The sequence below is a fragment of the Patiria miniata genome, unplaced genomic scaffold (genome assembly GCF_015706575.1).
Source record: "Patiria miniata isolate m_02_andy unplaced genomic scaffold, ASM1570657v1 HiC_scaffold_17, whole genome shotgun sequence".
Lineage (NCBI taxonomy): Eukaryota > Metazoa > Echinodermata > Asteroidea > Valvatida > Asterinidae > Patiria > Patiria miniata.
The window spans coordinates 6,973,880-6,987,674 of NW_024037055.1; the positions used below are offsets into that span (position 1 = coordinate 6,973,880).

Genomic DNA, 13,795 nt, shown 5'->3' on the forward strand with positions numbered 1-13,795 from the left:
TATGAACAATTTTAGGAGGTCTCATATCTGCATTCTGTTGCTAACGCACGTTAAAAAAACCAAATATACCCATGGGTACACTTTCTTAACCCTAACCTCCCCAACTCTATCAAAATCCATCCCCCATTTTGGTAAATTTTGGGGGACTTGGTCCTGCAGGCCTGGTTTGACTAAATATTGATGGAGAAGGATGGACTTGGGCCTGGGGGCCTAAAGCAAAGCATGCATACATGTAGGAAGCGTGATTGATGGATTTTGGCAGACTTGGTCTAGTACTTTGTAAAAGACAGCAGGGAGTTAGGGTTAAACCACCTTCAATGATTGTTTTCTTCCAAATGACACCATTCAGGGCAGAATGATGTTACAGGGTATTTGGTACTAGTTTTATCTTCACTATCAGCAAGGATTTTCTTTTTGACTCAGTAGGTACGTTTCTAGGTAATTGCAAATGTTCCTATATGCCTTTAACAAAGAAAGTGACCAGAGCTTGATTTGAACCTGGGACTTCTGGAAGAACATACTGTTGTTCTACCAACTGAGCTATCCAGCCCTATGTTGGTGGTTTTCTTGTAAAACCTCTGACAGATTTTCTTCACTAGTTCCCCCCCCCCCCAAAGATTACGAAATAAGGTAGGAAAATCAATGAGGATTATGCAGTGGCATCATCTGCATATTTCTTTGTGAATTAGAACCTGCTATGCTGTTCTAAAAAGTGTCCTCTGGTTGTTGTCATGAAAACTTAGAAGACAAACATCAACCACTATTTTGCAATTATTTGCAAATCATTCAGCTAAATATTAACTCTTTATAGTCGCTGTAGTGCCCAAAACCACCCTGCCTATTACCCTCTGTACCGCCCAAAACTACCCAATCACTCTATGGTATTACTGTATTACATTGTAACCACAATGTACCGGTAATACTGTGTAGTACAGGCACTAATGGGTTAAAATTCAATTTCAAATTCAAGTTTATTATCCACGCTAAAAAGCATAGAAGTTCAGCTTCCACTGGCATTTCTAAACAATAACATTACATAAAACCACTAAACCAATGTATAATACAATATACACTACATGTACATCACTATGACTCACTTTAAAAATAAATCAATACAAAACATTTAAAATTAAGAAGACCACACTACATTGCACAAGAAATTCTTTAATCAACATAGCAAAAAACAATTTTATCAAACCCACTCCATACAAACGAGAATGAGATGTTAAGAATGAACAGACACTATACCGGGTGAGTAAAAAAAAAAAAAACCCAAATGTCGGGACAGTTGGTTTAGTAAAGTTCTGCATGTAGCACTTTCAAAATCTAGGATATGAAAGCCCAATTCATAAACTTTCTTTTAGTACAAGAATCATTCAAATCACTCATGTACTTTTCAAGTTACAGAGTTTTAAACGCAACCACCGTTTTAAAATTCTGTCCACGGATCACACAAAAGGTGTGTGTTCTCTCAGCAAAACGAAAACAGTTCACACACATCCTTATGTGATTTGTTTTCGTGTTGCTGAGAGAACACTGAACTTTTTTGTGATCCGTGGACAGAACCTTAAAACGGCGGCTGTGTTTAGAACTCCGTAACTTGAAAAGTACATGAGTGATTTGAATGATTCTTGTACTAAACAAAAGCTTATGAATTGGGCTTTCATATCCTAGATTTTGTAAGTGCTACATGTGAAAAAAATGGTCCAGACATTTGGGTTTCAATTTTTTTTTGCTCACACTGTAGACAGTAACTAACTATCAGTGATTACCTATGCACAGACCTATTGAACAGGTGAATAGCATTTGGAACAAACAATTCCTAGTGGGACAACGTGAAGTGGGTGGGACACAAAGACGGATACCTGATCTGTTGAATTTAAAAAGGTCATTGATTAGGGGTTGCATTATTTTGTGAAAAACCTGCTGCTCATACAGAGAAGCAATAGATGGAAGAGTTGCTCAGATTATGTGTTGGGAAATCTTCCTTGGTCTTTCCAACTTCTTTATGTTTTACAAATGAAACAAAAGGTAAGAATATTCTGGATAAGGGACTTAAAAAAGAAGAATTAAAAACCTGTTGTCAACATGAAATTCCTTCAAATTTCCTCAAGAAATATCGGCTGGGTATAAAACCACTTTCCATTGTAATATCTGGTAATTCCCCGAGCTGGAAAAGAGAAAGTGAAACTTCCACCTTAGTCATTCCATTCCAACTAAATGGAGTTACAAGGTTCACATTCCGTACTTATCCCTCAAAATGATTATAGTTCTATAAAATAAAGTGATTTGTGTAGCAGGCTTTGGCAACGTAATACCATTTTGGCACCAAAATCCTCACGGGATCCGTTAACACGAATTCCACCATGTTCATCACCACTTCCCGACATCCAGGGGTTAATCGTATTTAATGCGAGAAATTTCCCCACTGAAACACATTTTGACAGATGACTTTTGAGGGATGGGAGTCGGTCGTTGAATGAACAGCCCCAACCGGAGCAGCAGGTGCATCTATAGTGCACTGGAGGGTAATGCTGCTAATACGCACAATGACACTGGATGAGCAAAACAGCGGTGAGTCTAAACCTTTAAGAGGTGCTCCGTCGCGATCCCGCAGGAAACACAAACACATCTGCTCTCCTACGATCCGACTTCACACTGACGCATCGTCTCTCCATATGGGTCAAGGATTGAAAAATAATACTACAAATTCGCTGTGCAGGTGGCCACGAGATCCACATTTTTTTAGTACTCAGGAGAAAGTATTTTTGAGCAGAACTCCAAACATGATTGGAAATTGATATTGACTATTAGCACGCACTGTTAATGGCTTTTTAAACACATCTTTGGACACAAAATGGTAGCAGAAAGAGTTCACAGTTACGGCAACGGACTGCTCCTTGATGGACGAATATTCCACACGCGCAAATAATTTCTCCGGAGACTAGCAATTTTTAATCTAGTATTGTAATGCTGTCAATATAAACACCGCAAAAAAAGAAAGTCCACACACTCAGTGGAGGAGTCATAATTTTTAATCTCATCGTCATATGATGACGTCATAGACCTTTGGGGAGTTTTGTTAGCTACATTTTGATACCCCGTTTGCTACCAAAGACTGTAAATCATCTAAGATTGACAACGGTTTATGAAAAATAATGCAGTTGGAAAATTGCAAATTTAAAAGATTACACGAGAAATGAACGTCAGCGAATATCTATCGCACAGTGCTTGTTTGCATGGGAGCACGCGGGCTATTTGAATGACATGCGCTTTGTTCGGGCACTGTGCCATCGATAGGGGCCACTTACGGGCATGTGCATGTGCGGTTATACGCCTAGCAATTTCTCCTTGCGTAATCTTTTTAAGTTTGCAACTTTTCCAACTGCATCATTTTTCAAAAACCGTAGTCGATCTTGGACGATTTACTAAGCAACAGAATACCTTTCTCAAGTCATTCCATTTTTTTTAACAGCAGCAAAATATTGCTAATTCACTTGTAAGATATTTCCAATAAGGACATAAAATACCAAAGATAAGTAAAAATGGATGGGCAAACATGAAGCTGTGTACCACCTAGAAATCAAAACTCTAAACTGACTAACGCCACAATTTAGAAGAGTTTCCCCTAACAACAGCAGAAAATTACATTCTCAAGGTTTGCAAATTTCATAGATTAGTATTTAACTTGTACATGTATATATACAAATAAAGGTGATTATAAATTCACAACACCGTGGTCAGCACAGCCATGATGACGAAACCGAGTCCAGACAAACAAAGCAGACTTCATTAAAGTCTTCTAATCGACAGGCCCATTTTTCTAAAAACGGATCCCTCCTCCCCCGCACCTCCCTACACTTACTGCACGTCCACGCATGTACACCAGACCCGCTGATATGCCAAATAGCGTCAAAGTAGCTGCAAAACCATGGCAACGAATTCATGCAAACCCATTCCGCGTCACTTGTATCCTTCAGCTTGTAAGTCAGCATGCATGAGCGGTAATCGGCCTACAGCTGGAAGTGTGGCAGGTTGGATGTAGGTTTCGGTAATGGAAAGCCATCAGCTTGTATCAAACAAGACCTCCACAAACACACCTCGCATGATATTTAATTTCATCAGTAGGCAGCCTTCCAGCCGGCCAGAAAAATCCCATCAGATCCGTGGGATTTGCAGCCAAGGAATATCGCCTTCGGGTAAAACTGTTGCCGGGAGTGACGTTTACAGGAGTCCAACGCGGGAGAAATTTCCAAGAAAGAAAAAGAGCAACCCAATATCTTTATCCTTCACTGTTGGGGGTGGGGGAGGAAAGTGGCCGGCGATAGGTTTCTCCTCACATCCGTGGGGATGGATCTCCATGATCCAAGAATCCTGGAAATCCAAATCAGTTTCAAGCCAGATGCCTTATTTCAAAAAATCCCTCTTACCGGTACAAGAAACTTCCCATGTTAATTGGTGAACACTCTTTTCTGAAGTGGGCGAGGAATTGAAGCTGTTCATTTCCAGCATTGCCTTCTCGCTTGTTTCCCTCAGACGAGTGACCTTCGATGTTGATGCGTATCTATGGCAACCATTAATCTGCAGTATCTATCAGACATTTTTATTGGCATGTCTGCGGCGGTGGCGGTAAAACCCTACAGACCCCTTGAGGAATGTTTCGTCTTGACTGAACTAGCCCCCCCCAAAAAACTTGTTGCTCATTACTATATATATCGAGAGAGAGAGAGAGAGATCTAGAGAGAATATGGTCTAGCTATAGCCTCAAGGGTTTAGCATTTCAAGGCTTTCAAATGAATAAAAATGTCTGATTATCACGTCCGCAGTTTCTCACGGGAATGGGAATACTCCTTCACTTTAAAAGAGAAACTGAACGAAAGTCATATCGGAACAAAAATGTTCTCAAGTCGATTTTGATATATATCTGAAATTGGCTATTCTTATTAACAAAAAGTCTGTGATTTCCAATAACAGTATTAACCTTCAATTGTATAAAAACTGTTTTTTCCCCAAAAATTTCCTTCCATGAGTTTCATGCGTGATATTTTTTTTAAAACTACCCAAAACACCTAAAACACAGTAGAAAAGAATTATTACAACACAAAGTACCCAAAATTAGGTTGGAAACAATGAACATTCCCTTCAGATTCTATTTATTTGGTGTGTGATCCACAATCACGTCAATGATCAAACATCATAAAAACAACTACAAGTACAAGTACTTGAATTTGGACATGTTCCATACCAAAAACTGTGGATTCGAAAATGTTCATTGAACTACAATACAATTTCCCGACAACTAGTTCAACAAAACAAATCAAAGACTAAACATGACACATTTTGTCTGGGTCCCATTTTGTTTATGACTGTGACATTTTACTATGGAATTATGACAAGTTACTCACATGGGGTTCCATAGTGCTGCTTCACGCTTTCCCAACAGTACAACTCAACATTTACTGCAGCAATTTCCAACCCGGATTAGGAAATGACATTTTCATTTATTTCCAATACCTAGTACAGCTAAGGTATGCTGGACGCATACAGGAAATACACAGAGTAGCCTATCATCAGGAAGGAGTTGTTCCTGTGAATTAGAAGGAAATCCTAAAAAGGGGTGTGTCACTGCACAGCCATGAAAAAGAAGGGGGAGATAAGTAAGGATTTTGGTCAGACATTATATGGGGTGGACTCCAAAATATAGTGAAGCTCTGTTCACACTGTAGGATTGTCTACCCAGGGTTGATAATTCAACAGCAGAATTCAAGCACGTTTCAATTCTGCTTCTTCTTTTTTCTTTTTTCTTCTTTGGAATACCACAAAGTAATTTGTCTCAAACAAGATTTATCACGCAAAGGAATCAAATTTAATGACTAGTAATCCCTGGCCCTCAAATTTAATGGCTAGTAATCCCTGGCCCTCGACAACAACAACAAAAACGGTGGCCAGTTCCAAGAAATACCCTGCTAAAATGGTGTGACTTCCATGTACACACATTGCAAACAAACATGATATAGTTTGTTTTGCAGTTAGTGCATTCAGAGGTTATGACAGTAATAGAAGCAGAACAGTAAAACAAATTTGAACAGCTTAAGGAGGGTCAGGTTGGCGTAGCAGTTCTTTCCTCGCCTTCCACCACTGTGGCCCGGGTTCGATTCCTGCCCTGGCCACATGTGGATTGGGTTTTCAGTCCCTACCGGATTCCGTGGGTTTTCCCCAGAACATTGATGCAAATCAAGTGACCAGATTCAGGAAATTGAGTAATAAAGATATTTTAAATTTCTTTGAAGTTTTTCATTGGCATCAGTTACAAGACATATTTTGTGCTTGATTGTGATTGGGACTCATTTTATCAGTGAGGATATGGACATAAAAGGGAGCACTGTGGTCAAATGGTTACGGTGTTCGACTCATGTGCCGTGGTATGTGGGTTTGAACCCTGATGGTGCCTGTGTTCTTGGGCAAGACACTTTACTACAATTGCCTCTCTCCACCAAGGAGTACAAATGCGAGCCAGTGAGGGTAGAGTCAAGAACGCGCTGATCTCGAGCTGGTCTCATTGCCTGATGAACAGGAGTAATAATTGTGAATTTGTGTATGCGAGCATTTTAAATTACCCCAGTGAGATATAATAAAGATTATTTGATTTTGATTTGATTTGATTTGAAGCACTTTGCGACCTTTGGTATAAAAGCGCTACTTAGCACCACATTATTAAAATGTCGACAGTTATTAACTTCCATTGTGCAAGAATTGCTCAATTAACGCTCGCAAGTCCAAAATTAGCTTCGGCGACTTCCGACTCATCTGCTCGGGGCTGGGTGCCCCATCACATATCAGGCCACTGATCTTTCTTTTCCAGACCAGTGATCACACAATGGGTGAATATTACGCTGTATGCTTTCCTCCAGCATTAAACCCTCACCTGTCCGAAACCCCACGGCTTAAACATATTACGCATGACTACATAGTACATGTATCATGATGAGATTTCCACAGGGAGGGGAAACAAAATCTGTCTTCCAAGGGTTTGACTATACAAGGGAAAAAATGGATGGCGGTCATTCAACTTCTCTTCACACCCTCCTAGAAGAATAACAATTCATCCACTCGCAGTTGAACTCAAGTCACTCGGAAATTTATGCACATATCCGATTTATTATCCCTCGTGTTAATGCATTCAGGAAGCTACAGAAACGTTGTAGCTTCTGTTAACCCTAACTCCCTAGTGAGTTTTACTAAGAACAGTACCAAGCCCGCCAAAATCCATCACTGACTCTGCTTCACATAATGCTTCAGGACCAAATCCGCTAAAATCCACCACAAATCCACCACTGCTATCGGTGGATTTTGATGGACTCGGTACTCATGGCTTGTCCTACCTAAATCCCCCAAATGGGGGGATGCAGTTGGGAGGTTAGGGTTAATTAAGGTCATTCTGAATCACAATCAGACAACTTAGGCTTTTAATAGCATCTTTTCATTTGGTTTCCATTGCCCTCTTTATCCTATCTAAACACACACAAAAAGCTTCAAACCATGCTTAGAATTTCAATGTGAAGCAATTTTTTTTTTGAAGCGAGACAGGAGTTTGAAAAGAAAAGGCTTGCTTATTTAATTAACTCTGGAAGGAGCAGAATGCACAAGAAAGTACATCACAAAGAGGCTCCCGTCTGCAAAATAGAATTTTAATGTGAAGTAATTTTTTGAAGCGAAACAGGAGTTTGAAAAGAAAAGGCTTGCATATTTGATTAACTCTGGAAGGAGAAAAATGCACAAGAAACAACATCACAAAAGAGGCTCCTGTCTGCAAAAAATAATGAATGTAAACTTATATTGGTTGGTGCTTTAGATTACAAACAGCGCATGGAAACAGATATATACAGACGGCAGGAATTTATTATGAATGACGGTGGCAAATTAACTATTATTTTCTTGAATGTGAAGATAACATACAAACAAGAATCCATTTCCACACAGCACTCCAGCGGCTATACATACGTGTAATCCATCCATAGTCCCATATCAGAAAGCAGTTTTGCAATCTTCTGAAGATATGTAATCGCTTTTCTAATTAAACATCAAGGCTGTCAATTCTTTTTAGAACCACAACATGACAACTGACCATACATGATGAATATTCAAGCACTCTGTAAAAATGTACCGGTACTATGGTTTTGTGGCTCTGTTTTATAAAAATGCAAAACGTTACAATAACTACATTATACTATGAGAATACAGTGGTGTACTGAGATATTGTTTGGAGGGGGGAGGGTTTCCAAATTATTTTCCCTGAAATTTCAATTTGCGTGAAACAGAGACGAAGCCAAGGTTTGAGAAACGGACTAAGACTGATGGTTTAAGCCATGATTGCATACAGCATGTCACGCACAAGCAAGCCGCATGCAGATAGCGCGTCCAGCGCGTTGATCAAAAGCAGCTACCCCTCCCTTCTTTCCCCAACTCCACCCTAAAGTTCCCCAGCCCCCCCCCCCCCCCTTGTTTTTGGTCTTTTTTTTAACCCCACCCCCAGCCGCTAGGCCACTGTGGGAATGTGCCTCCACTTATCACTGTCAGTATGTCTTCTTTTTGATTTTTTAATTTCATTTTTGGAATACTTATTATTGATTACTGGTTTCTCTGCAACCATAAATATGGAAACAAATGAATTTAAGCCACTTCGCTGCCTGGAATCGTCAAAAATAAAAGGAGGGGGAAACAAGCTCGATCAGAAATATCTCAGAACCTGCGGCCAACGAATTGGCGTTCATGCATGAGTCACGTGATTATGCCATGTAATTTCTGGAAGGAGTAGTGTTTTGAACAACAACAAAAATCAGTTTTTCGACCCCAGTGACCCCACGATAACATTTGACCCCAGTTTGGTCATGTGACATGTTGGGGCTGGGCTACTGATACTTTTGAGTTTTGACAAAGTTTGGTTGAAACTGGTCAAAATATGTAGGAGCAATAGAGAATGTCAACGTTTGTTACTAACTAACTAACGGACTAACGGAGAGACATGATGATTTGTTGACCTGCTATCCCGCAGCTAAAAATTTTAAAAGGTCCCGTCTGAAATGTGTCCATGCTCTTATCCATTTGGCATTTCATGTAACTGATGCTATCGAAACCTGTTCTCATAACATTTACCGACTCAAATTTCCCCCTACTCAAAATGAGAAAATTCCTGGCGAAACGTCTGCCTACGTCTTCACCCATGTCTAACAGAGCTGTGTTGATAACAGATACCCACAGATCCATATCCTCGTACTGGCATATTGTGCTGACCTAAATCAACGTTCTCATCTCAATATCCTTGAGGTGCGGTAAAGGCCTGGTGACAAGTTTCTAGTTCTTATCTCCACATGACGAATTCATGTGACATACAAGTGCGCGTGTTTTGGCTGACAAAAAAAAAGTTATTCAACCTGTATCGTGGAAGTTTCCGGGCAAGTTTAAAGGTAACAGACACCATTTGCATACATTCAAAAATGAAAATGCCAAGATATTAGTTATCCGAGCGAGCGCGAGTGGAATAAGGAATAATGTAGTGCTTCTGTGTCCCACATGCCACGAAGGCCGAGTGGTATGTGGAACACAGACGCACTACATTTTCTGTGTTCTACGAGCGTGAACGCGACAACAACTTTATCTTCCAGCAAACTTGAAGCACAGTAAGGATTGAACAGGCACACCCTACACAAACTTTTCAGCGGTTATCCTATTTCGGTACATGCATGTTCTACGGAAGGCACTCGCATCTTAAAATAGTGCAATACGCAGAGTATGCCGTATGCCGTGGACCGTGGCCATACTACATGGTTATATGTAGCACGGGTTGTTGCCATGGATCGACCAATCAGGATCAAGGAACCAAGTTTACTTGAAGATAATATGAAATATCCTACCGGTACTTGACTGTAAGTACCGTAAATAGGACCAAGCATCCTGTGAAATCCATGCTAGGCGTACTACATGTATGCTGCCATTTTTGAGAAAAAGTGGGGCATATAGGGGAAATATTTGGGCAATTGTGCTTCACGATACAAGCATGGCATTAGGCACACAGTCAGAGTATGTCTTAACCCTAACAGAACTGAACCCATCAAACCCCAACAGCATGTTTTGTTGGAATCTGTCAGGATGGGTACAGTACCCCTAAACGGGCAGTCTTTTACATTGGGTTGGCACAAAATATGTGTGTACAGTTTCCCATATGGTGTTGGAATTTGCCAGGATGGGTATGGTTCCTAGTAAATCATGCTAGGGAGTTAGGGTTAAGAAAGATATTTGGCTATAGAGCCATCACAAATTTGTCCTTTGAAAAAATATATAGGTAGAATAACAGGCAATTTTCACAATTTTCAAAATGGCTGCCATTGCTTGTTCTTCTAGTATAATTTTTCAAAGGACAAATCTGCAATGGCCCTATAGCCAGATATCTTTCTCATCACATACTCCGACTGTGTGCCAAATGCCATGCTTGTATCATCAAAGACACAATCCCATCACCTATCTGCCGTACTAAAAACAGGAATTATCATTGCAATGGTTATAGGAACAAACCATTACAAGAAAAACACCCAGCTTTTTTAATGTATCCTGCCCCCAACTCATCCAATATAGTTTACTTTGCAATCGGTTACATATCCATGTATGATAATTATTTTCCTAGGCGATAAACTGGGGATCATACCACAAGAGTGTGCAAGCCATAAAGTGTTAATGGACATTTTTGGAAGAGAGGGCTTTAAACAAAAACCGTGCTTTGCGTCGAGAAAACTTGAAGATGCATTTTCGAATTTTTTTCAAACAGTAGGATATTTGCTGAGCTTAAATTTCGACAATTTGTTTTTTTAATAACCTGTTCCAGGTTTATTGTATTGTTGTTCCTTGAATCAGCAAAAAAAATGTGTAGGTTTTTTTTTCCAGTGTGCACATAGTGTCTAATACCTTTTAGACTTAAATCAAATGGCAGCAATGGTACATACTGGGTGATAGTTAGTACACACAGCTTCTTAAAAATAATTGATACAGATTACCCTGTGTAAACAAATAAAAAAAAAAACTAATGAAAAAAATCACATTAATTAAATGGAAAAACAAGTTTTACAGACGACTGTACATGTATGTATAATTTACACACAGATTTGGGTATTTGCAGGTACGCTAATACAGATTGCTTTGCAAAATATGAAATTTTTTGAACTTTTGCCAAACAAATATTGTGGCAATATCATTGGAATAAATTTAATACATGTACGTACAGCCAAAGTCTGAACTCCAAGGGCAATGAAAACACACTCTTCATTTGCACTGCCCATCAATTCTCCTCTATGCAAACACTAATTTGAACTACCAAAATCCCAGTTAATATTGTTCCTATTTGGATTTTATTTCTATTTCTTCTTAAGTTGTCAAATCAGATTTGAAAAAAAAAAAATACCCTACCTTAGACGCTGCCATGTTGTTTGAATATGTTACATATTGTGTGTCTGGGATTATTCCTGACAGATCACCTTGCCAGAAAGTCGTAAAAATGTTAATGAGGCTCACTACCTATTCACGTATTCACACTAAGGACTAACCAGAAATGTTGACGTCCTATCATATCGCCTGATATCTTTTGCTGGTACTTGTGTCTATGGATACAATTTTGTTCTTGCTGGTTTTGTTTTTTTAAAGATTATTGTTTATGGTTCACGGGAAACAAAAGGTCGACCACATTTTTATGCGTTCAACAAATCAAGTTGATGTTTGAAAATGTTGTATCTTCCCTTTAAGGACTAACCAGAAATATTGACGTCCTATCAAAACGCCTGATATCTTTTGCTGGTACTTATGTCTATGGATACAATTTTGGTCTTGCTTGTTTTGTTTTTTTAAAGATTATTGTTTATGGTTCACAGGAAACAAAAGGTCGACCAAAGGTTTATAGAGTTCAACAAATCAAGTTAGTGACTTGATTTTTTTTTTTTTAAGAATCGCTGATTCTGCTTAATGCAGGTAACGTACAACCTTTGTCAGCTGTTGCATGACAACAGTCAGCAAGCTTTCACTTCTTTGTGAATTTTTTTTCTGATGTGTTGTGTCGGCGTCAGTAATTGGATAAAAAAAAAAATCAATTTCACTTACTTCGTCGGAAACTGGGCCGAGTGGCGAGACACATCCAGAGAGCGAGGCCTGAGACGTGCTGGACAACATATTTTTGGTGTAAATCCAAAACAAACGTGGCAGTGTTACGTATTCGGCAAGAGCTCTTAGCAATCAATTCGTTACAATGCCGTGCAGCCTATATAGCATCGCTGACTCCGAGCAAAACATCTCTCAGTCTCCCTAACGTTAAGCACCTGCAAATGATTGCGTTTTCAAGGCGTACAGTGCCGACGACAACTGCCGGATATAACTCAGGCCGAGGGACAAAAAATGATTGGTTATTGAATGCCAAGGTCTCCTCTGTTAAACCATCAATCTAGTTCCTTCCGAGTCCTTTGATTGGCTCACTTGTCTAAGCAACGTCTCTCACCAATCGCGGACATAACTATTTGACGGAATACTTGCATAATGTGCCACACACTCCCCCCCCCCCCCCCCCCCCCGGTTCTGCCCACTTGTTGATGGATCAGGAGATGGTTAGTGAAGTAAAATCTCATTAATGATGGAACAAATACGTTTAACGGCTTAGTCATGATGAAGCACTGAACACAACCGAGAGTGAGCTAACGAGTCTGACATTCAAAGCTTATTGCATTTTTAAAGTCTCCACAGATCATTGAACACAGTGTCAATCATTAATGGTAATTTGGAATTTGATCGTCCATTAAACAAACAGGCTTCTTTGAAGAAATTTGAGAACCCCTTCTTCGTTTCCACTCTTGTTTGATAAACATCTACAGTAAAGAATCTCATTATTGGCTTTTTCCAGCTAAATAATACCAGAAATCTACACGTTATTTTAGCTTATACCGGTATGCTTATAAAAATGTTAGATAAACATTTCTGTACAGAAACGTCAGTTTTGTTGAGAATTTTTTTCACGGAACAAATTTTGCCAGTTTCTGTGATTACAAATGCAAACAAAACATGGCCTTTGATGCCATCCGTCCGATAAGGTCAACGTTTGTTCATAATAACACTGGACAGCCTTTAGCAAACAGCATTTAATAACTTCTTTCACTTTCTGTGATAAAATATTGATAATGTTGTCACAGTGTCAACACGAGACTGACTGGTCCTACCTTGGCCAAGCCCTGACCAGAGCAAACAGTCGTTATTGATTTTAGGCAACAAAACTGGCAGTATCAGACTTATCCAAACCACACTATCAAGCCAATAATGCCTTCTATTTGACCTATAGAAAGCTTGTGTCATTGTGAACGCTAGTCACTATTGGCTTGCGAATGCCTAGCGATTAAGTAACACAAAACCACGATAACATGCTCATTGCTCAACCAACTGATACCATTTTTATCTTGTGTATATTTTCTTGTCGGGCCAGATACTGCTCATGAGAAGGAAATTATAACATTCTGTAGCATTTTTATCTTTTCCGTCTTTCACAGGCAACCTTTTCTATTAAGTCAAGTGCCAGTGCTGTTGCCTTTTCTGACAATTGCTGCAACACTGACGCTGTAGAGTAATTAATTCAAATCTTTGTTTTCATCAATTCAGAATTCTGCACATTTTTTTCTACAGTACTTATGTTATTCATAAAATGGAATTTTTGCGTCGGGGTGATATAAATCAAATTAGGTTTTGCCCTTACACTGACGTATAAACACTGTATACTCAG

General features: G+C 39.4%; 1 protein-coding gene across 2 annotated transcripts in view; it reads right to left on the reverse strand.

The window, feature by feature from the left end:
* LOC119723675 (adenylate cyclase type 2-like) overlaps positions 1-11,710 on the reverse strand; it is an 89,846-nt gene extending 78,136 nt beyond the window's left edge. Inside the window, exon 1 of one of the 2 annotated variants that reach the window (XM_038194459.1) lies at positions 11,455-11,710. In XM_038194459.1, the coding sequence (XP_038050387.1) occupies positions 11,455-11,469 (15 nt within the window). In that variant the 5' untranslated portion in view covers positions 11,470-11,710. Of the gene's footprint in view, positions 1-5,405; positions 6,112-11,454 lie in introns of those variants that run through there. The other variant, XM_038194460.1, reaches the window with a different exon arrangement.
* Positions 11,711-13,795: the final 2,085 nt, after the last annotated feature.